Raw genomic sequence first — 25011 nt, forward strand, 5'->3', positions numbered from 1 at the left:
AATAACTCTTTAAGCAGTCAGATAAAAACATTTTAAGTTATTTTTCTTTTCAGCTGCAACAGAATCAACAGACCCTAGCTGTCATTCTCAGGAAATATTGTCTACCCAAAACATGATGGAAGAAAGAATATTTGTTGAATGTGAGAACCCAGAGAAAGATGAGCCGAAAGATAATAACAAAAAAGATCTTGTAGAGTCACCGTTTAATTTTAATCAGGCAGAGCATCAATCAGATACCACCAAAACCTTTGTATCTGTTCAACACGTGGATTTGAAGAGACAGAGTATATCAGAACACAGTGATGTAGTTTTTTACAAAACATGTGAGTTAATTTCAAAATGTTCAACAAATAAAATGTGCCATTTCAAATTAGTACAGTATACTACTCATGTACAATATAAATCATTTTAATGCTGTTCTTAATTTAATCTGATAGTAATTTACAAAATAGGTCGATTATAAACCACATAAATTATACCACATACATAATGTCATGATCCTGTTCTGTGTCTCCCATATCATGTCTCTTAGGCCTCGTTTACACTGTCAGTGAAATGTGACCCAATTCCGATTTTTTTGCTTATATGTGACACAGATTGGATGTGTTCTGTGGCAGTGTAAACAGGAACAAAACACATACATTCGGATATTTTGAGATCCGTTTCAGGCCTCATTCATATGTGAAAATAAATCAGATATGTGCCTATAGTGTAAACGGGCAGATCGGACCTTCTCCTTGATATAAGCGAGTCATTTTACAAATTGTTGTTCTGTTTTAATAAAAAAATAATAATAAACAAATACTAAGCATTCGTAGTAATGGATATCTTTTATTTATTTGTGTTAGAATGCAGATACCATCCATCGATTTTGTTTTATTAATAAACAAGCAGTTTAGCGTGTTGGTCATTCTACTGTTTTATTGGTTTTGAGTTTTTCGTTAAAAATAATAATAAACAAACATTTAAAAAATTATTTTTATTCAAGAAATGGAAATATTTAATAATCCGACTTTAAAAACAAAAGTAGGCTAATCTAGTACAGATGAACGTCAAATATATTTTCGTTTAAAATATGCGGTGTGTTTAATAAGTTCAGAAAAAAAATCCTTAAGAACGTAAGTCTGACATTCTGACTTAAAAGAACAATTTGGAAAATGAGATCAGAGAACCGCGTGAAGGCCGCAATTGCACTTGCTTTGAAGGCAGCTTATTTTGCAAGAGAAAGCTAATATGGTAACATTTCTTCAAAAATATTGCTGAAACATATTTATTTACTGGTGTTTTATACTCCAGCTATTATATCGGCCTTTGAGATAGGACACACAGTCAAGTTCATGCGGAAAGCGGGGTATATTCCAAATGGCTTTTAGCGCCCCTTGAAGGGCACTTCAGGAATGTCACACAGTTGATCCAAAAAAAAGAAACTGATGTGTGTATTTCATTGCTTTATTCGCCAAGTGTATTTGAATTGGCCACAATATACAATTGTGCAACTTTCCCAGTTTAAAGTGTTCTAATCTTCGAAGGGAACACACACAAAAAAAAATGATTCATTCAATTTGCTAATTTTTTTAAGGTAAGTGGTTGCAATCAATTTATTTAAGCTACATTTGAACAAAAACAATTAGTAAAATAAAATAAAATAAAAAACTTTTGTTTAAATTTAGCTTACCGTAAATAAATTAATTGCAACCACTTACCTTAGAAAAAGTAAATTGAATGAGTATTTTTTTTCAGTGAATAGGGCATAGGGATGATTATTTTCTATTGAAATACTTTACCCTTTATCTTTTGGGGAGTGGCAGCCGCGTAGGCTTTAACCAATCATTGAACGGATTATTAACAACCAGTCATAGAACATTTTACTGACCCTAAAGTGTTTAAAAGATTCCGGGAAATGTTTTGGAATTGCGTTTAATTCACACATTAAAAATCTCAAACAGAAATATAATTAAGAAATCAAGAACGCAGGGTTTTAAATGTGATGGGGCTTTAGGCAAATCATTAAAAAAATACACAGAAGAATTTTCGTTCCCTTTCAGTCGGTCACTACGACGTCACGTTGTGACCGACGAACTGGGAACTCGCTTAGAGAGACCAATCTACTTCGAGTAACTCCTAAATTGCCAATGAACTTGGCATGCAGGTATTTGCATATTGCTGGCGCCGCCCCGCCAGGTGCATATATAAGCAGCAGGTGCAGAATACCAAAATGAGCTTTTTCGCTTCGAAAGCCTGAGAAGCTACTACTCTGCTCTTCTGGGAACGATTGCTGAAGCATCTATAAGAGTGTTTTCCCTAAAAGATTGATACGGAGAGCTTTGTGTCTTGTTAAAGACAGCCACTCTCTCGTATTCAGGAGATCAGCGTCCTTTTCAGGATGGTTTTTCGTCCGTGTAAGCTTCGATGCGGGAAGTACATGGGTCCGAAGGATGGTCAAGAGTGCTGTCTTTCATGTTTGGGCATCGAGCACGCAGAGGCAGCATTCGTGGGGGGTTCTTGTTCTCACTACGAAAGCATGACCCTCTTGGATTTGGGGAGACGGCTGTCGATTCTACGGAAACGGCGCCCGCGCCCTGACAGGGCTGAACGCCGCCACGGTGCGGTTGCGAAGCTCTCTAAGGACGATCTTCGCATCACTGTGCTGAACCGGTCGGGGGATTTGTCCTCCAGCTCTCAGCCTCCTCTTCCTCAGCCTGTTGAGGTCCCAATGGAGACCTCAGAGTCGTGTTCTGCGATTTCTGCGGAATCCATCGGACTCCCTTCTGGACCCGCCACTTCAGCAGCATCAGAGGGTGGGTCCCCTTCTTCCGAGGCGGACTCGGACATCCTTCCTCCCTCTGGTCGGGTTGCGGCGCCGGAGTTTGACCCGGAGATTTCGGCCGTGCTCGCTCAATCGGCGGAGGCGGTAGGGCTGGAGTGGGTTAACCCCCCTCCTCCTGAACCGTCCCGTCTGGATGATTGGTACTTCAGAGCTGCCCGGGCCTCTCAGCCCACACCTCCCGTGCCATTCTTCCCTAAGGTGCACAAAGAGCTAACTCGAACGTGGAAATCACCGTTCTCAAGCCGTTTACGGCCTTTTCAGCCTTTCCCCCACACCTCTCTCACCGATGGAGCCGCTAAGGGTTACGTCAGGATCCCTTCGGTGGAGCAGGGGGTCGCGATGCAACTGTGTTTGGCCACCACTGCCTCCTGGAGAGACCGGCTGACCCTTCCTTCGCGGGCTTGTAAGCAGTCGTCCACTCTCACACTGACTTTGTACCAGGCCTGCAGAGAGGCGGCATCCTCCCTGCATGCCATGGCATTGCTGCAGGTCCACCAAGCGAAGGCTTTAAGGGATCTGCACAAGGGAGGCCACGACTCTCCTGCCTTCTCGGAGCTCTGAGCTGCCACTAATCTGGCTCTCTGTGTGACCACGGTCACAGCGCAGGCATTCGGTCGTGCAATGTCCACCATGGTGGTCCAAGAACGCCACCTCTGGCTGTGTCTGGCTGACATGAAGGACACAGACAAGAACAAGTTCCTGGATGCACCAGTCTCCCAGACCGGCCTCTTCTGCGAGTCCGTGGAGTCATTCGCCCAGCAGTTCTCCGCGGCACAGAAGCAGACTGAGGTGATCTCCAAGATCATGCCCCGGCGGAAGAAAGCTGACCCTGGTCCATCAGCGCCGGCTCCTCAGCCTGCACCTCACCGTGGGCGTCCTGCGGTGACCGCCCCCGCTCCCCTTCCTCGGACCACATCTCGGCAGTGCAGGGGACCCGGTCATCGAGAGACCGCCTCGGGCGCTACCCGTGGAAAACGGAAGTCCAAACGGCCCTGAGACGGGCAACCTGGAGATGGTGATGATCACTCTTTGGGAGACGGTGAAGGCACCGCTCCCACCCCTCAAACTTTGCCCCATGCAGAGGATCTCTTTTCTCGGGATAGAACTGGACTCGATCGATTTATCGGCACGTTTAACAGAAGCGCGTGCCCAGTCAATCTTGACTTGCCTGAATAAATTTTGAGGCAAGAGCGCGGTCCAGCTGGAACAATTTCAGAAGCTTCTGGGGCATATGGCTGCAGCTGCGGCGGTGACTCCGCTCGGGTTGCTCCATCTGAGACCGCTTCAGCGTTTTCTTCACGATCGAGTCCCGAGGAGAGCGTGGCGCGGCGGCATACACCGTGTACAATTACACCTGCGTGTCGTCTCACTTTCACTCCGTGGTCAGACCCAGCGTTTCTGAGGGCAGGTGTGCCCCTGAGACAGTCAGGTCTCCTGGCATGCTGTAGTACACACAGATGCCTCCAACACTATTACACATGCGCAATGTTTCAGATTTATGTCAAGTGTAAATGCATTAATTGGAAATGGGTCACAATTGAAAGAATGTGTTAACACACAGTAAAAAAATCGGATATAGGCATCAAATCAGAATTGGGCATCAAGATTTGCAGTGTAAATGAGGCCTTATTTTGAAAGTTATGTCTCTGTTTGCCATGTTTGTAGTTCTTTGTTGTTCTATTGTTCATTGGTCCTTGTGTTGATTGTTTCCCAGGTGTGTCTTGTTATCTTGTTACCCATGGGTATATAATCCCAGTGTCTCAGTTGTCTGTTGTCGGTCTTTAAATGTGTTTGTAAATGTGTAGGTTCCCGTTCTGTTTCTGCCTGTTCCCGTTCTGGATTATATTGTTTGTGATTTGGATTTACTTTCATAATAAATGTTCTGCACTTGGATCCTCTGCCTTTGACTACTTAATGCACCAGCATTACACATAAAGTGACCATTAAATAACTCTTCAAGCAGTCAGATAAAAACATTTTAAGTTATTTTTATTTTCAGTTGCAACAGATTCAGCAACCTCAGCAGACCCTTGTTGTCATTCTCAGGAAATATTCCATGTGGAAGACATGATGGAAGAAGGAATATCAGTTGTATGTGATAACCCTGAGAAAAATGAGACAAACAATGATAACAACAAAGATCCTGTAGAGTCACCGCTTAATGTCTATCAGCTAGAGCACCAAGCAGATCTCACCAAAACCTTTGCATCTGTTCAACACCTAGATTTGAAGAGGCGGCGTTTGTCAGAACATAGTGATGTAGTTTTGTACAAAAAACGTGAGTTAATATCAAAATGTTTAACAGAGGAAATGTGCTGTTTCAAATGTACTGTTATTTAATGCTATTATCATATTCTTGATTTACTCTGGTTATAAACTACATGAATAATCATAAGACATAAAGTGAACATTATAGTGATAAATAAGCAGTCAGATCAAAACATTTTAAGTTATTTTTCTTTTCAGCTGCAACAGATTCCGCAGACCCTAGCCAACCTGATCTCACAGAAATGCGTGAAATGAACACGACCTCTTAACCACGAATTACGTGGTGGTGGCACGGATTGTGTTGAAATTGCGTGTCGGCAGCACGGAAACAAGACCCATACAAAGTCAATGAGGCTATTTTGTCGTGTGGGTGACACGGATTCCCTGGTTTAATAACGTCACACAGTGGGCGGCGGTAAAAGCTATTACGTTGGTCCTTAACTTAATATAAGCAGTGCTATTACGTTGGTCCTGAACATAAAATAAATATAGCCAATTTATTGCAGTGCTATTACGTTTGTCCTGAACATAATACATTCAAAGCATAGATTAAATCGTACTATACCATACGATTTTGCAGAAACGCTCGGGAATTCAGGTGCTGTAAATCCGGTGGACAGGACTCATCTCGTTATAGATCAAGATAATTTATAAAGATCTTTAAGGGTCGGAATATCAGATAGTTGACATAGTTCATATTTTTAATTAAAAAAGTAAAAACGAAATAAGAGGAATAGCATACATTATTGTTGTTGCTGTGTGTCACGTGACAATCATGACCCGTCGCCATGGACACAAGGGGTCGGATATTTAAAGTTAAATATTTTTAACTTCCGCGTGAAATGGTTAGTTTTAAAAATATATATATTCTAAGTAAACAACAACAGCCCAAGTTTAGTAAACATTTTTTTATTGAAACTATAAATAAATATTCTGCATCCATTAGGTGTGCCACTGTGGGTGGCTCCCGCACACCCGTGGCTACGCCCCTTCCGTGACCCAAATCTCGTTCGCACATCATCGCGATGTTTATCATCAATTTACAAACCTCGCCCGTCGCCACATCTTTGTGAGTATACCATTAAATTTCTGTTTGTTCGATATTAAATTCATTATGTGTTTTTTATTAATCCAGATTGGCTTCTAAATGTTGTCTGAATTTTATTGATCATCTATATTACATTCTTTTTGTTCACAATAAGTTCAACACAACACATAATCAAGTAGTGGGTGATTAGAGCGTGATTAAAAGTCACGTTATGTTACTTACCATTAACGTAACGTGACAGACCCTCGATCATTGTATTATATTCATATTTTTGGAATTAACTACCAATGTACTTCTACTGTGGTATTTTGTGTTTATAGTACACAAATCGTACCATGTTTCTACCGCAGTTAGTTTACTTCTACTGTGGTGTTTTGTAGTACAGTAACAGTACCCTGCTGAAAAAAACAGCATCAAACCAGCATGGGAATTATGCTGGTCTATGCTGGTGGTCACTAGCAAATCAGCACCAAAACACAACATATTCTGGTCTTGTTGGTATGCTGTTTTTTTCAGCAGGGTAAACCTTATGCTTTTACCACAGTAGTTCAGCCTTTTTATACATAGTAAATAACAGTAACAACAACATCAAATGTATTAAAAGAATGGTGTACAATTCAGAAATCTTTAGACATTCAGATCCTTCTTTTTTGGTCAGTTTTATTCTGTTGCCGTTTTATTTATCTTATTATATAGTCTTATTATAGTGGGCAGATCTTGGGGTTTGTTGTAAATAGTTATACACATACAATGTTTAGTAAATAAAGAATAAAAAAAATCCAAAATTTGTAATTCACAATTTTTTTTGTCTTGCAGTTTCTTCACATACATCTCATACTCCTCCATCTACACTCTTCACAACATTTAAACCAACGGCTCTTTTAACAGCCATCACTTGCAAAAGCTCTCCTAAAGCAGCTGATGGCGATTTACTTCTAATCACAGAACCGGCTTTACTGATGAAACACGCATGAGAATCGCAGACGATTTTTTTGCACAGTGAGTGAGTGAGTTGGAGAGTTAGTGAGGGACACACACACACACACACACACACACACACACACACACACACACATACACACTCTCTCTCTCTCTCTCTCTGTTTGTCCCTCTTTCAATTTGTTTTGCCTATTTCTATTTGCATTCTTCATTCTTTCAATATGGCATCTTCAGGTTTCGACCAGTTATGTCAGGAAGCTGCAACTATTTCAAAGCATCTTGAAATGAAAGCTGACAATGCTGAACTTGAAGCAGCTACCAGAGAGGCTGAAGAAATTCTACAAATGTTCAATCCTCCACTGGTAAAGTTAAATACATTTCAGTTTTCTTCTTCATTTGGTTAATTTTTTATTTACACTTAAGTTGCTTTAATAAATGTATATTTTTATCTGTTCATAGATTTCCAAGTCCTTACTTTCAGTCACTGTTAGCATTTTATTTTAACATGTTTATTTTTTTCAGCTGAAAAAGAAGACCAAACAAGCGATTTCCTGGACTCGACAGACACAGTGAACTTTGCACTGCATTTCAAAGGTAATATTGGTTATATAAGATATCCGTATATCCACAGAAATGGACTCAGGTCCGTAATAGTGCCAATGTACATAATATAGTTTTATAAAATTGATTGATTGTTGTCTTTTGTTACATCTGTAGCCAGCTTCTCAGCCGCAACACCGAGAACCAGAGTTGAGGTCAATGTACTGCTGAGAAAAGTGCAAGATCTGTTTAACCAAAAATATAGTAAGCATATGTTCAAACACTTTTTAAGTCTTGATAACCTAATATACCTTCATGTTTTCATGGCATTATTATCAAATCAATAACTTATTTGTGTCCATCAACCATGAGATTATGACACCTTACCGACTGTTTACAGCCTGTACACTGGATATTAACAGGATGGGAGAGTCACAATTGTCCAACTGTGTTACAATGTGTAACATGTACATGCATGTGTTTGCCCGTGTCTTTCAGAGGATGCCAGAGGTACTGGAAGGCTCCCCTGGTAAATCAAGGCATGACAGTTAAAGTTGCAGGACTGCCCAACAGCCTCAAAAAACCATCCTATTATGGAAGGAAGCAGTTGGAGGCCATTTTGCAAGCTGCTGAGGAGATTTCATTTGAAATCAGTAAGTGAGATTAACAGTGGTTTTGTTTCTCCAGCTCAGTTTCGGCAGATCATTTGGCTCTTTGCAAAGTGGGAAAAATAAGTTAACTAAACAATAATACGGGCCTACATGTGAGTCTTTGTATAGTGCAGCAGTGGTTGGGTTAATTTTTGACCCATAACGAGTAAATATTGGATAGGTCAAATGCTGGATTGTTGTTTTGCAACCATGGGGTAATTAAAACCCAGGAGTTGGGTTTAAACAACCCAGCATTGGGTCAATGTTAACCCAGTGGTGTTCTGTCCAATATTTACACAACATGCATAAAAAAAGAACCCAGACATTTTTATAGTGTGGGCCACTATATTTCTCCATGTCCCCTCACCCCAACCAGTCGAGGCAAATGGCTGCCCATTCTGAACCATGGTTCTGCATGAGGTTGCTGCATATTAAAAGGAAGTTGCCACTCCACTCTCAGAAAAAAAAGGTATAAAAGTTGTACCTTTTTGTCACTGGTACACTACCTTTTAAAAAGGTGCTAAAATGTACCATTTAGGTACAGATATGTACCTATGAGGTACAAGCATGTAGCTTGGCGGTATCAATGTATACCTTTTATGTACAAAAGTGTACTTTTTGAAAAGGTACTGCCCCAATGTCAACTTTTGTATCTTCATGTACCTTTTTCTGAGAATTTGTAGCCTAATAATATAAAGAGTACAGTTTGTGCTAGACCTACTCTGTTTGAAAAGTGCTGTGAGGTAACTTTGTTATGAATTGGCACTTTAAAAATTAAATGTAATTCAATTGAAACAGATTACGGTTATAGATTCTGTATGTGTCTATGACAGTTTGTAAGGGATGTAACACTATTTCTCAGTTGCAGTTTCCTCATTAAAGTGGACACATTTTCTAAAAAGGCACCTCTCCAGAATATCCTACAGCTGTTTAGTTGAATTTGACTAGTGATTGTGATGGCCCTTGGCAACAGTTGAATTTTATCTATAAAATAATATTTCTTCATTAATACTGCTGTGTGATGCAGAAAGACCAGTTATTTGTTATGCTTCTAAGTGTTTCTTTTTTCCCTATACATGAATTAGATGCAGCACAATGCAACTCCACTGACAAAGCAGAAGGAATGTTAGAGGCGATGGACGCAGAAGGTACGCTGAGTTGTTTTTATTTTATCTTTAAATAAATATATAACATTAAACTTAAGAAGCATAGTTTACTAGATATGTAATTTTGGTCATTACACTGTACATTTCACCACTGTATACATTATTAAAACAATAATCAAATCAAAAGATGAAATCTGTGTGTGATCGTTTAATATCTTCAAATCAACAGACACAGCAGATGTTGCCCAGAAATTTTAGAGGGCATGTGTGAAAATGGTATTTCTTTTCATTGTAATACATTTTGAATGGTATTGCTTAAGTTCAAGCTTAATTAAAACTACTCTTCTGAAAAGTCTGCCATTGACATTGGACACAAAGAGAAAAGCTCACTTGTATGGAAATTACAATTTATATATACAATATTTCTTCAGGTGACATTTAACATCTTTTATAGACCATTTTGCAAGATGTAAACAACACTGGTCCAGAAGCACTTCCTGTATCAGTTTCTTAACACAACATAAACGTTGGGATAAAATACAACCAAAAGGACATATAAAACTTATCTTAAAAAACTTTTTGATTGTTTTCTTTATGTGTGAAATAAAGAAAACAGTCACAAACTGAAACAGGAAGTGTTTCTGGACCAGTGTTGTTTACATCTTGCAAAATGGTCTATATGTTTGGTATTCTGATATTTTACACTTTGAATTGGCTGTTGATATTTAGATGCAAACCATGAATGGTACTGTATCTGTATTTAACCTACAATTTACTAATTAACTATTGACAGTATAAATGTTGACACATTGCATTATGAATTAGATTCAAACGTTGTATTAAGAAAGTTGTTATTATGTTTTATGTTCTACAGAGCTGGAAGAACAGTCCTCAGAAACAGCCACCGCTGTAGCTATCGTGATGACTGCAGATTAAGGTATCTTTTCAAATTGTGCTGATTTTTATGTCCCATTGAGAATAATAAGCTCTTCCTCAAAGTAGACCAGGGCAAGTAGACCTGGTTTGGTAGTTTCAACAGATTACAATACTTTAAAGCTCACGTAACACACGCTGTTTCTGCATTTCTGATATTAATCTGGAGTACCTATGGAGTAGTATGACATCCTTTATATCTCTGAAGAGTCTTTAGTTTAATCAGATTTATAAAAGAAAGATTAGCTTTACCGAATCTTTCCGATAACGTACGAAAAAATGAAGAAGGAGGAGTTATAACACGGGAGGAGCGAGTACGAGTCATGCAACACTATACAACACTGTTTTAACTTATGATTCACTACATGTTCGTGTCATTTATATAATATACACGCGCCTATTTCCAACATAATACAGAAGTCTTACTTACCGCGTGTAACTCGTCATGAAAATCCACCGCATCAAACACACACACGCAAAACTCCGCTGCTAATCCGGATAATAAACTATATCCATTGTTTCCATAAGGCTGGATGTCTTCTCCTTACATCCAAAAACACACTTCTTGTTGTGCCATTGTTGACTTTTGAAATTAAACAAAGCTGAGTGGCGTGATAAGCTGTTAGCAAGCTCTAGCGTCTCCCGCTGACTGACGGCTGGGCGGGGTTTTCCAGGGGAAGTTTTCCGGCGGAAGCCCATATAAAGAAGTGATACGTATCGAAAACCCCTGAAACGTCAGTTAGAACCGTAATCGAAAAAAATTAGCCGAAACTTGTACGAACCCTGGCGAAGTGCATTCGGCACAGAAATACTCTGAAACACGCCCAACTGCATTTTTGACACTTTGCCTACATTTAGCATGAGGAAACAACTCTATAACTGTGTTAATAAGTCAGAATGCTTGAAATACCATTAAACCCCCCCTTTAACAAGAACAGATATTGGAATAGAACCAGAGACCAATCCACTACACAGTGACACATTGTGACAAATCAGCCTCCAATTCTTTCATTTAGGATCTAACAGCATTAAACTAGATTCACTTTGTAAGTCTTTCAAGGTGCAGTTTCCAGGCAGAACGTGCAGAATACATTAACAGAGTTCTGTACATACATCTTTGACCTAATGTATAAAAACATCTTAAAGGGTGTTGTCCAGGACATTGTCTTAAATTACAAACAGAGCACACCAAAAATTGCTTTTAAAATGATGTTCCTGTGTACAAGCCTATGAATGGCTAGAACAGGCCAACCAGTGGCGGCTCGTGACTGCACTTCCGAGGATGCGCTAATTCATAATAAGTGTTCGGATTGTCACGTGTGTGGTTACCTTTTCCAAAATATGTGTCATGCGTGTGGAGAGATCCTGTGTGCATCACGTGTTTTGTCAAAATATGTGCCTGCTGGAGACGCGTCAAAACCGTTTATGATAAAAGAGACACTCGCGTTCCCTAAATACACGCAAGACACTCCCTTAACAGTAAACTCTGATTACGCATGAGATTGTGCTAATATCTGGCACACGCGAGCGTCTCCGTTCCAGTTCAAGGCAGCAGGCACTTATTTTGGTATGACACGTGATGCACACACGATCTCTCAAAGCGCAGAACACATATTTTGAAATGACGAACCACACACATGACAAGCTACGTGCATGTTATGACGAACTTCGCATCGTGAGCTTCAAAAAAAAGAAGTCACCAGCCGCCACTGAGGCCAACCTACGACTGTATGAGTTATGGCATTACAGTTAGTAATGCTAAAGCTGAAGAATAAAGTGGTGGTGAGATTTTTTAAAATTGAGTTACACTTCTGAATCATGTTTGATTTACATACATTTCTGAAATGGAAAACCCAAAGTTTTCCTTGTTTCTGCTTTCTGAAATTTGCCTCAGGAATTCTTCTTTGTTGACCTGTTTGTATCTTATGATTGAGTGTCAGCAATACCCACATTTTAATTTGACAATAGTTACAAATGAATAAACTGCCTTTGAAATGTTACTTAAAATATGCTCATGAGTATTAATTTCAACTAACTGGCTTGACTTAAATATATTTGTTTTGATAGATGGAGGCCATTTGTGCTGTGTCTGCCGCTTCCTTTTCGATGACAGGAAGAAGAATGCTTCAGAGAAGTGGCGTTCATGGTCACAGTGCACAGTGTGCCAATCATGGTCACACACTGCATGTCAAGACACCATGCAAACAGCCTGTAGCGCTGCATCAGTGATAGGAAATATGCTAGTTACACAAGATGTTTTATGTTTTAACTTTGAGTTGTTTTTATTTTGTTCATGACCCCATCCCTACAAACACACACACATATTTTTTTTATTTTTATGTATTAGGTGCAATTTAATTTTTTTCATGCAAATGTATTGTAATGATTACACTTATAAGAATAAAACAGATTTTTAATTCACTCTAATTTTTATTTATTGTTGTCATTTGTTGGCACCATAAGTGTGGTCCCTTTACCTGGGACATGTGGGGACCAATTAATATCTATTGTACTGAATTTAGGCCACAGGTTGTAAATGATAAGTAGCCTATTGTTTCATCTTTTATCAATGGTTCGGTATGGTTGGGTGTTGGCAAGGACCTCACCATACTTTTCAATACAGTGAGTCAAAGATCGATTTCATGTTATGGTTAAATACTTTACATAACTTTTACAACTTTTTCGCAGTCTTGTTGTCACTGAGAGGTATTTGGCAAATTTGATATCGAAAAGTGGGTTTATGTCAGAGCAGTAGTGATACCTGTGGATACTTTGATATACAACTGAACAGTACAATTTAAATATAATGGTTGCTATGATGAGGATCATGAGGATGATGATGTTATGTGTATCTGCTTTATCAAAGTGATTTTCCTCCATCATACAGATGAAGTTGAAGCAAATCTCTATTACCACATTTAATGTTATTAAAAGAACCATCATGACAGAAATATAAATGAATTTGGAAATAATACAAAAAAAAATAAAAAATGAGACCAGAAACACATCATGAGTTAAAAAACTGGCTATGCTCAGTTGTAAGGACTTTTTAAATGATTAAGTAATTTCACATTATGTGTCATTTTGTGTTTTAAATTAAAGTGACAACACAAGTAACAAAATTTGGTGTTCCAATAATAAAACTGATTGTGTTGTTTTAACACATCTGTTTTTAAAGTGTATTTATTACTGTACAGTATGCTGTAGCATTCATTAAGAAAGTTTTAAATAATATAAACTGTATACTACACTTTACTATAGTATGGGTATTTACTATAAATTACTTTAGTACTTTTTATGTGGGCAGAATTTTTATGACTGGACTGACACCTGATCCACATACATTCACGATATAGTTTGCATACTGCTCAGGCCTGTCTTTCTGCTTACAAAGAAGGAACATGAAACAATACATAGGCTTCCTATACTGTATTTGGCACACATAGCTAAAATGTTTCTCAGTGACAGTGACAGGTTTGGAAGGAGGGGAATGGTACTCTAATGGATAAACTAAATAGGCCTGTTTGCCATTTTTAGTTGAGTTCAAAAGAAAACATTTAAACAAAATAAATAGGCTACAAAAGGTGCAAGAGAGCATACATTATGTACATTATGTAGCAAACATTGTGTATAATGTTTGCTAATCTGGGTTTTGACAACCAATAGGCCTAATAATCATCTACTAGCCTACAATCGTAGATGACTACCCATCAGACTATGTTCTTATTTATTAATGGTACCTGAATGTTTTTAATTTAATTATAGCATTAACATAAATAGATAAGCCTATGCATAAAAGCCCAAACAGAAATGCACAGTTTGTGTGTGTGGCCAACACCAGGTATTCATCAAGGTATGGGGTCTGTTTACACAGCCAGAAACAAACAAACAGCTTTATTTTATCTAAATCTAACCTTATTGAGCTCTCAAAGTCTCTGAAACTACACCTGAGATGGCTTGTGTACTTGAAATGAGAACATGAAAAGTTTGTTGTAGAGCTAAGCCTAATACATCGTTAGAAAGGTCTTGACCTGCAGAATAAGATATGTCAGTATAAAGAATCTACATGGCTCCTGCTTTGAAATACGGACCTTTGAAACATCACTTTGGTGCATTTTTGAAGGCTTCTAATAAGGCAACAAAAGGGGCTATAGACATGGGACAAACTCTTAATGAGAGATCTTGGCCTCAGTTATAATGTCAATGTAGTCAACAACTTGGGACACTGTTAAATATGGTTAAAATTAATTTAAACCTATTTAACAATTAAATATTTAAAAATCTGATTGTATAAGTGTGTTAACAATACCCCTAAACACCTTACTGTACTCTCAACTCACTATTTACAACCTCCAATTATAAGAAAAACACAAATGTTTAAAAAAAACTACAATTCCCTACATGTGTGTAATGCAGCTTGATACAAATTAGCATTAAAATTGTAGTTTTTCTAGTTTGCAAAGTAGGGCTGTAAAAACATATATCTACTGAATATATAAACACCTAGTTCAGACAAACTATTAATTATGCTGCATCTAGATGATCTACGTTAAGAAAATGTAAAAAAAGTTTTTTTTTTTTAGATATTTTAGCAGAAACAGTGTTTTTTTGCTAGATGGGATACAGCTACGCAATTTAGGGTTATGTTTGGGGTAGAATTCGGATGGAAACAGCGGATCTGTCTAGATGTGATGCAACTTGTCTTAAATCGCGTGAAATGTTTGGTTTGGGGTTAGGTTTTGGGGATAGGATTTGGATAATAACAGCGCTCATCCGCGAGATTTTGCTGTTGCTGTATCCCTTCTAGCCACAACGCCGAAACAGCAGAACACGCAAACCCCGCCTTCAACACAATGCATTTCCGTAGCCTTCTGCTACCAAAAAACGAATTTCTCAAAATCGAGAATGAGAAATTGTTGAAAATTATCATATTGTTGAGTTATCAAATTTTGTTTTCTGTAGGAAAATGTTAAATGTCATTTAAAAAGAAAACACGTCATGCAGGCTACGTTTCAGTGATAGCAGCCTCATAGCAACCACCATAGCAACGAACTATATAATACTAAAGGTAATATAATGGGAAGAAAAAAGTATTAATCCACATCAACTTAGTTCGGGAGAATTTTAAGACAATATAATGGTTATGTAAGAACCTACTGTATGTGGCAGTCTTGTGGATTATGACTGTAAAATCATTGTATAAGTCATTTATTAAGTTCATCACTATTCATTGACCTCTAAAGTGTGCTGTGACAATAGCTGAAATCATGACTATAACTCATTGTGGAAAACATTTTATTTTTTTACAAACTTTTACAGTATTTGTTTCAAAGGATTCAAGATTCAATACTTTGTCATTTTAACTTAGCTCACAAAAACAAAACACCTTACACACATTGACCACATTTTTACATTACAGTAAATAAGTAACATCACAATGGTAAACACACAATTTTGTCCTCACACAGACTAGTGTGAATATGTGTGCTTAAAAACAGTACCTACGCTTTAAAATAAATCAGACCTAGTAAAACATCATGTTTGCACAAGTAAGGCGAACATTATATTACACCACCATAAAGGTTTCTATGATATGCTGCAACATATACTATACATTTTACATCTTTCTTTTTACAGAATACAATATCAGACTAGAAATTAACAAAAAATCTGTAGTGCTAGTTATCATATTTATCCACATTTTCATCATTATCACTCTTATCATTGTATACCAGTGTCTGTATGCTTGGCATGGGGAGGGCCTGACACAAGTGGGGGTTGTCTGCAGGAACAATGTCCGATAGATGTGGGTGAAACATCACAATGGCTTGATGTAGTTTTCTTTCCAGCTGTTGGAGGTGTTGAATGAGAGCAGCTTTTGCACCAGGCTGCTCAGTGTCTTTGATGTTAGAGCCCAAATGTTAGAGGCCTGCTGCTGATGGGGTGTTCAGTTAGGGGCCAGTCACACCAAAAGCGCTTTAAACGCTTGCAAAAAAAGAGCAGTGCGACGTGGCTTTTCATATTGCTAAGCAACCACCGAGTCAGCTGTCTTGTCAATCAAATATTGAAGCGTGAGCGCTCTTTTGCTGTTAACCGTCATATTAGCAGAAACTTTAAAAAGAGGGCGCTTGCTCTGACCTTGTTTGAGGGTGAGAGGTGCACAAACACGCAGGAGAGAGTGAGCCAGTGGAGTCTGGTTTTTCAAAGCAACTGTAAACTTCACTCACCACAACGTAAGGCCCGGCTCTCCCCTCATTTGATTGGACAATGGAAAGACCCGAATGACGTCGGGCTCTTCTCCGCTCTCAGCGCTCCTTCAAAAACGCGTGCGCGGCAGGCGGCAAAAAAACGCGAGGCGCACATAAACAGCGCGTAAACGCGCCCTGCCTATAGAATATCATTCAAAAAAGGCGCCTGCAACTGCCATAAACGCTTTTGGTGTGACTGGCCCCTTAGACCACTTGGCCACTTTTCCTCAGCTGCCCGAGTCTTCATATGTAAGGCATCAATCCCTCGCCTTTTTAGACTCCTCGAAACATCATCTTCTTCAATCTAGAAGACAAAAGAAAACAAAATGCTATGTTATGTTACCAGGTGGTTTCTAATATGATTTGCAGGTAGTTAGTTTGTCAGATGGTTACTAGAGTGACTGCTGTGTGGTTACTAGGGTTAAGTAACTATACTTACAGTGTCATTAAAGCAGAAGTAGACATGCCAAGAGGGATCACATGATTCCTGAAAATCAATTGGCTACCTGCTTGGAGAGTCTAATGGCAATGGCCTGCCCATCTGAAGCAAAGCTAGGAAACACACATGCAAAATGTATTAGTTTGTATTATAGTCCTTTTTAAGTTCAAACCTATAATGTCATATTGTATCTACTTATCCACTTTTAGCACTATACCTGGATATATTCTTCTCAGGTGGAGGACGACTGCTCTCTCCCTTGATTCAGTTCTAGCCTTACAGTTGGACTCTGAGCTCACGGTCCACATCTTTAAGGGTAGACTGGAAGTTTGAATCAGACTCTTGCCATCTTCTCCCAATACGGTATTTTTCCTCAATGTTCAGCAGAGTCCTCAATTCTACAATGGTTAGCAAATAATTAGTATTAAACGTTATGTACACACTTGATCAGAGAACAGTAACAGACAGATTACTGTTTCACCCTTTTTGTGTGACTCACGAGTCCCATATCTACACATTACAAAAAGTACAGCACAAAAGTTAAGTAGCTAGCAAGCAGAAAGCATTACCGTGGTACACCCAACCAAACATATGTTAAAAGTAAGGCCTTGGTGGTAATAGATTACTAATTACACCACATGAAAATTTGCAATAATACTGCAATACTTTAATTTATAACCACCGGTGACAGTTTCCTTCAAAACTATGCCATTACTATAATCACACGTTGAAGCACATCAGCAACACCGTTTTTCAATATTTTACTACAGAGCTATTCAGATCTTAACCTTGAGGGCCAGAGCACTGCATAGTTAAGCTCCAACCCTGATCAAACACACCTGAGCAAGCTAATCAAGGGTTTCATGATCACTAGAAAATCACAGGTAGTTAATGGTACATGAACTCTGTAGTGCTCCAGGCCTCCAGGGTAAGATTTGAATAGCCCTGTTTTACTATGTTCTTACCACAACTTAGACGAATTATACATACCTCTTTTTTCAATGCGTGCACTTTTAGTCTTTGTACAGCGCCTTGTGAATGTATTAGCGTTTAGCCTAGCCCCATTCATTCATATGGCTCCAAACAGGGATGAATTTAGAAGCCACCAAACACTTCCATGTATTTACACGAGTAAGTATGGTGGCACAAAATAAAACTTTTGTTTGGAGCCATAGAAATGAATGGGGCTAGGCTAAATGCCAACACATTCACGAAGTGCTGAACAAAGACTAAAAGTGCATGCATTGAATAAAGATAGGTATGTATTAATTCATCTAAGTTGAGCTAAGAACATAGTAAAATATTGAAAAACGGTGGTGTTTTCCTTTAAAGACGTCTGTAATTACCAAAGTCTTACATAAAAACATTAAACTCTTACTTGAACTTGTAGAACTGAATCAGTCTGATGATGTAGTCCCTTTTCCATCTACAGACAGTGTCTGAAGAAAAGACGACATTACTACCACTCTAATAAAGTCATTCATTTCATGTTACTTCTTAACATGATTATATTTTATTACTGTACACGGAAGGGTAAGTATTACATTTGCAATATTCTTTGTTAATAGTATTCATGACATTCTTACAGTATTTAAGACTTTAACTTCAGTTCCTTACTTATTGGTTTCTGTTGGGCTAGCTTTTTTCCATCTCTCCATGTCTCCTTCAGAAATCAACACTATACAACAACAATAACAGAAAACAAGACACACATCAATCCTAAATACTCTAGTGCAAAATGCACTTATAAATGGAATGTAATATTCTCCCATCTACAACTAATTATTACCTGCTTCTTATGTGCATTGTTTACCTGGTGCCTCTCTGATGAGATATCTTCTTGAGCAATATTTTCTCTGCTTTGTCTACTCTTTGCAGGAGCTGCACCTCTGAAAAGACAGTTTAATCTACTTATAGTATGCTTACCATTTTTTGTGTGATCGACTTCACTCCAGAAAATATAAAAATGTATAAACAGTGAACCACCAGCACAGAATTTTGAAAGGTTATACAGCAGTAGACACACCTAGGTCAGTTGATTTCCTCCGTCCATAATGCAAAAGGGCATTAGTCAGTAGGTCAAGGCGATGAGATGGAGTCATCTCCTTTGTGACTCTGGCAAATCTTTGGAGGAAAGACCACAGCCTTTTCATTCCTTCCCCGTCTGTGAGCCCAAACCCATCAAGCCATCTGGTACTGTACTTGATCTATGATTAAAGCAAAGTGGTAAAATATCACATAATGTACACAAAGCATGACCCTACTGCTTATAGTGATCTTATGGTATTTTATCTTCTAATTTGTAAAAATAGCAAAGCTGTTCTTTTTATTACTTTATATTAATGTTATTATTATACAAATTAGGTAATATGCATAAAAAGAAACAAAGGAAACCAATTTGGTTATAACAATCCTCTGCTTATAGTGATTAGTTTGACCCAGACAGATTTGACATAAACAGTTTCCACTGGATTGTCTTACACATTGCATCTGAAACAAGTTTAGACAAACGTCAGGTTGGAAAAATGTTAGATTAAAGATTATTTTAGGCCTTTCTGGCTAATTTCAGCTTTGCAGTGCATAGACAGGAAAAATTGAGGCCAAACAGGGAGTGAATGATGTGTGTTATATATCCTGATATCCCTATAAAGTCAATTAATTACCTGGCGGGGCAATTTGTGTCCATAAACATGAAATGCTGGTACGGCCAAGGCAATGTTGTGTGATATGCCCTCCCCTGATTTCTGATTGAACATAGTATGACATAAATAAGTTAAAGGTTTTTTCTTAAAAACAATAATTCAGTTTTACACAAAAAAAAGGGTACTTACCTGCAAATGTGAGGCAACAACACAGGCAATGTAACAGACTACTCGCAGGTGTATGTTCTTTTTCTCACATCTTTGAAGTAGTGCATCAATGACATACAGGGGATAGGCTAATCTATTTCAACACAAAAATGTGAATGACAAAACATTACTGTGGAAATGCATCATCACAGTCTGTGAAAAAAGACCATTATAATACAAAGAACTTTTCAATTGGTAAATGCATGTGTACAAATAAATACCTCTTGATGGTCGATGGTCGACTTACGGTCGAATGGAACGCACCTTGAGTGAGTTGGAGAGTGAGTGAGTGAGTGAGTAGGAGAGCTTTTGCAAGTGATGGCTGTTAAAAGAGCCGTTGGTTTAAATGTTGTGAAGAGTGTAGATGGAGGAGTATGAGATGTATGTGAAGAAACTGCAAGACAAAAAAAATTGTGAATTACAAATTTTGGATTTTTTTTTATTCTTTATTTACTAAACATTGTATGTGTATAACTATTTACAACAAACCCCAAGATCCGCCCACTATCATAAGACTATATAATAAGATAAATAAATAAATAAAACGGCCATAGAATAAAACTGACCAAAAAAAAGAAGGATCTGAATGTCTAAAGATTTCTAAATTGTACATTAAATGTATTAAAAGCATGGTGTTGTTGTTACTGTTTTTTACTATGTATAAAAATGCTGAGCTACTGTGGTAAAAGCATAAGGTTTACTGTTACTGTACTACAAAATACCACAGTAGAAGTAGACTAACTGCGGTAAAAACATGGTACGATTTGTGTACTATAAACACAAAATACCACAGTAGAAGTACATTGGTAGTTAATTCCAAAAATATGAATATAATACAATGATCGAGGGTCTGTCACGTTACGTTAATGGTGAGTAACATAACGTGACTTTTAATCACGCTCTAATCACCCACTACTTGATTATGTGTTGTGTTGAACTTATTGTGAACAAAAAGAATGTAATATAGATGATCAATACAATTCAGACAACATTTAGAAGCCGATCTGGATTAATAAAAAACACATAATGAATTTAATATCGAACAAACAGAAATTTAATGGTATACTCACAAAGATGTGGCGACGGGCGAGGTTTGTAAATTGATGATAAACATCGCGATGATGTGCGAACGAGATTTGGGTCACGGAAGGGGCGTAGCCACGGGTGTGCGGGAGCCACCCACAGTGGCACACCTAATGGATGCAGAATATTTATTTATAGTTTCAATAAAAAAATGTTTACTAAACTTGGGCTGTTGTTGTTTACTTAGAATATATATATATATTTAAAATTAACCATTTCACGCGTAAGTTAAAAATATTTAACTTTAAATATCCGACCCCTTGTGTCCATGGCGACGGGTCATGATTGTCACGTGACACACCGCAACAACAATAATGTATGATATTCCTCTTATTTCGTTTTTACTTTTTTAATTAAAAATATGAACTATGTCAACTATCTGATATTCCGACCCTTAAAGATCTTTATAAATTATCTTGATCTATAACGAGATGAGTCCTGTCCACCGGATTTACAGCACCTGAATTCCCGAGCGTTTCTGCAAAATCGTATGGTATAGTACGATTTAATCTATGCTTTGAATGTATTATGCTCATGACAAACGTAATAGCGCTGCAATAAATTGGCTATATTTATTTTATGTTCAGGACCAATGTATAGCACTGCTTATATTAAGTTAAATACCAACGTAATAGCTTTTACCGCCGCCCACTGTGTGACGTTATTAAACCAGGGAATCCGTAGCTGTGTCTGAAACCGTTCCCTCGTTCACTCATTCACTATTCCCTATATGGGGAATGACAGTTAAGTCCACTATATGGGGATGAAGCAAATGAAAATGAGTGAGCGATTTCGGACACTGACGTAAATATCATGCGTCAGAGAGCTGTCGCAGAGATTAATCAAAAACACCTGTGTGGCTTTATTGATTGTGCTGTGAAATGGTAAAGTTTACTTTCTTACTGTTTTTCACATTTGTCATGTTTATTGTAGGCTATTAGTTGATAATAAAGAGAACAAAACAACTGCTTATAATATTTATTTACTGCTGTTTGTTTATTGTTTAATAAAAATGTGTATTAGATTTAAAATAAAAGATAACGCAATTATTTTTCATTTGTTTATTTTCAAAAAGTAGAAAATAACTGACAACAAGAAAATGTTTGGTGTTTACTGTCAGTATCCTTCAGCTGATTCAAGTTACGCGTTCGTCTCCCGTTGCATCATGGGAAATATGAGTGAACGAGTGTACATCGAATGTACCCTCAAAATCAGAGTGCATTGTGGGTAAAAAGTAGTGAATGAATGTAGGGAATGAAGTTGTTCACTCAGGTTTCGGACACCACTACAAAATGGCCGACACCCGATATAGTGCACTATATAGTGGATAGGGAGCGGTTTCAGACACAGCTCGTGTCACCCACACGACAAAATAGCCTCATTGACTTTGTATGGGTCTTGTTTCCGTGCTGCCGACACGCAATTTCAACACAATCCGTGCCACCACCACGTAATTCGTGGTTAAGAGGTCGTGTTCATTTCACGCATTTCTGTGAGATCAGGTTGCCCTAGCTGTCATTCTCAGGAAATATTCCATGAGCAAGACATGATGGAAGAAGGAATACCAGGTGAATGTGAGAACCCAGAGAAAGATGAGCCAAATGATAATAACAACAAAGATCCTGTAGAGTCACAGTGTAATTTCAATCGGGCAGATATCACCAAAACCTTTGCATTTTTTCAATACCTGGATTTGAAGAGTCTGTCAGAACACAGGGATGTAGTTTCATACAAAAAATGTGAGTTCATATCAAATTTTCAACTAAGGAATTTGCTTTCTTTTTTGTTAGATAAATAATTTTCATGCGTATATGCTTTCCTGGATTTAGCCTGATACTAATTTACAAAATAGGCTTGGTTATAAACGGCATGATTAATTGTAACACACTGATAATTAAAGTGGTAATTATAGCATTAGATAACTCATGTTATGTAATACTTTTACATTATATGATAAAAAAATTATAAAAATGTTATATAATACTTTTTATTAGTTATTAGCCTGTGTGTTTTCAAACAATAAAAGGGGACTGATTTTACAAAAAAATCACTTTATATAGGGTGTATGAACACTGTGTGTCCTGAGCGTGTAAACAACCAGCCTATAATGGTAAAAAAATCTGCTTACTAATTTTTTATAAATCCAAGGCTATGTCTGCAAAAGCACATATTTCAGTTTCAGCTTCTTGACATCCCAATCAACACGTAAGATCATGTGATGTTCACAGTGACATCACACCATTCTCATACAGTGATATTCACTGTGTGAACTATATGGGAGCTCATTGTGACGGTTTCAGCAGTAACAACATAAAACAAGCGGCTGTCGTGGTCCGGACGTAACTTCCGGTAAACTCCGCTAAGAATAAATAACAACAAAGTTCTTTAAACATAGTTTATTTATATAACAAGCAAAAAATAACAACACATACTGTAGATTACCTAGGAAACCAAAACATTTGTTATTTTTGACGAGGCATTTGTTCAAGAGATCAGTTTAGCAACTAGTCAGACCATTAAAAAACCGCAACCGGAAGTAAAGTTCGGATCCAAACGTGTATCGCGCCAGCGCACTTGCATCCGAAGAAACGGTCTATATTATGGGCTCACAGTGAGTGTGCAGTGACCTCATATTGTAACCTTAATATATGAGCACACAGTGAGTGCGCAGTGTGGTTACACTTTTAGATCACTGTGAGTCCCACACATTGTGACAACATTATGAGGACCTTGTGAGCTCATGGTGACTTCACTGAGATCAAATTCTTGACAGGGATTATCGTTGGGGAAAGTTCCGCCCACAACCAGCAACGGTCTGCCCTATTAGCATAGACACAGAAATCAGTGAGAAGTGCAGAGTCCGTCATTTATGTATGTTTGCTAGCTGCTGGAGTTTTAGGTTGGTTTTACACTGCACACGTAAGCAACTCATATTATTTTGGCACCCATGTTAACAAGTTAAACATTCACACTGTACGCGTGAGCAGGCATGCGAGTGACTCAGCCCTCACTTTACTTCATAAGCTTCAGAGAAACAGATATGGGCTTTTCTCTGTATATAAGTCACACTATAAGGACAAGAAAACCTCTTACATTTCTAAAGTATAATAAACGACATGTGGAGTATTTTGAGCAAAAACTTCACATACACATTCAAGGACACCAGAGACTTATTTTACATATTGTAAAAAGGGGCATACTGTAGTTCCCCTTTAAAACATCTTAAGAAAAGAAATCTAAAAAAACATTTAAACTTTTTTCCAGCTGCAGCCGTTTCAGCAGCTTCAGAGTCTGGCTGTAATTCTCAGATAATATTGCCTAACCAAAGCGTGATGGAAGAAGTGATATCCCATGAATGTATGAACACTGAGAAGGATGAGATGAACAGTGACAACAGCGATTCTATATCTGAACCAAATCCAAGCACCCATCTAATGTCAGATGGAAAATTAAAATCTGTAATTGTCACTATGTCAAATGCTAGTGAAAGAGGCAAAAAAACAAGAAATGTCAATATCATGTTGTTACTCAGATGTGTTCTGTTGTTTGTTTTTGTCCTTTTATGTATCCAAGTAGGTGTAAAAATAATGTTATAGTATTATGAAATTTATAAAACTATACCATAAATTATCTAATCTCAAGATTAAACAAGGCATAGTTTAATATTTAATCAGCTGTGGCTTAATGTCTCACCCTCAGGAAGTTGTGGCATGAATTATACAAAATTTACACCGTGTTTGTAACAACAGAGTACCTCTACTGTACGTACTCATAGGTATAAGGGATATAATATGGTAAGGTTTGTTTAATAAAAAGGTAAGAAAATGTAAAATTTCTAAATGTATTTTATATTTTATTTTATTATTATATATTTACTTTACAATAGAACTAAATGTATTTTATAACTACATGGTACCCATTGTAATATTGTGTATGATTTACTGTACTGTAATATATGGGAAAATGGAGATATTATGTATTGATTTTTGTTATAATTTTATTTTGAATTAATTTATATTTGCTATACTTGATTACAGTGTATTGTATACAGCCAATGTCTACAAGCCATGTCAGCAAACGA

General features: G+C 37.7%; 1 protein-coding gene across 8 annotated transcripts in view; it reads left to right on the plus strand.

Annotated features, from left to right (window-relative positions):
- Positions 1-24798, plus strand: part of LOC135717826 (uncharacterized) — a 63322-nt gene extending 38524 nt beyond the window's left edge. For 4 of the 8 annotated variants that reach the window (XM_073815374.1, XM_073815371.1, XM_073815372.1 and 1 more), the window contains 5 exons: positions 54-323; positions 4827-5105; positions 5294-5312; positions 22437-22669; positions 24195-24798. In XM_073815374.1, coding sequence (XP_073671475.1) covers positions 54-323; positions 4827-5105; positions 5294-5312; positions 22437-22669; positions 24195-24526 — 1133 coding nt within the window. In that variant the 3' untranslated portion in view covers positions 24527-24798. The remainder of the gene's footprint in view (positions 1-53; positions 324-4826; positions 5106-5293; positions 5313-22436; positions 22670-24194) is intronic. The other 4 variants (XM_073815378.1, XM_073815376.1, XM_073815377.1 and 1 more) reach the window with 2 other exon arrangements.
- Positions 24799-25011: the final 213 nt, after the last annotated feature.

This window comes from Paramisgurnus dabryanus, chromosome 7 (assembly GCF_030506205.2).
Source record: "Paramisgurnus dabryanus chromosome 7, PD_genome_1.1, whole genome shotgun sequence".
Taxonomy (NCBI): domain Eukaryota; kingdom Metazoa; phylum Chordata; class Actinopteri; order Cypriniformes; family Cobitidae; genus Paramisgurnus; species Paramisgurnus dabryanus.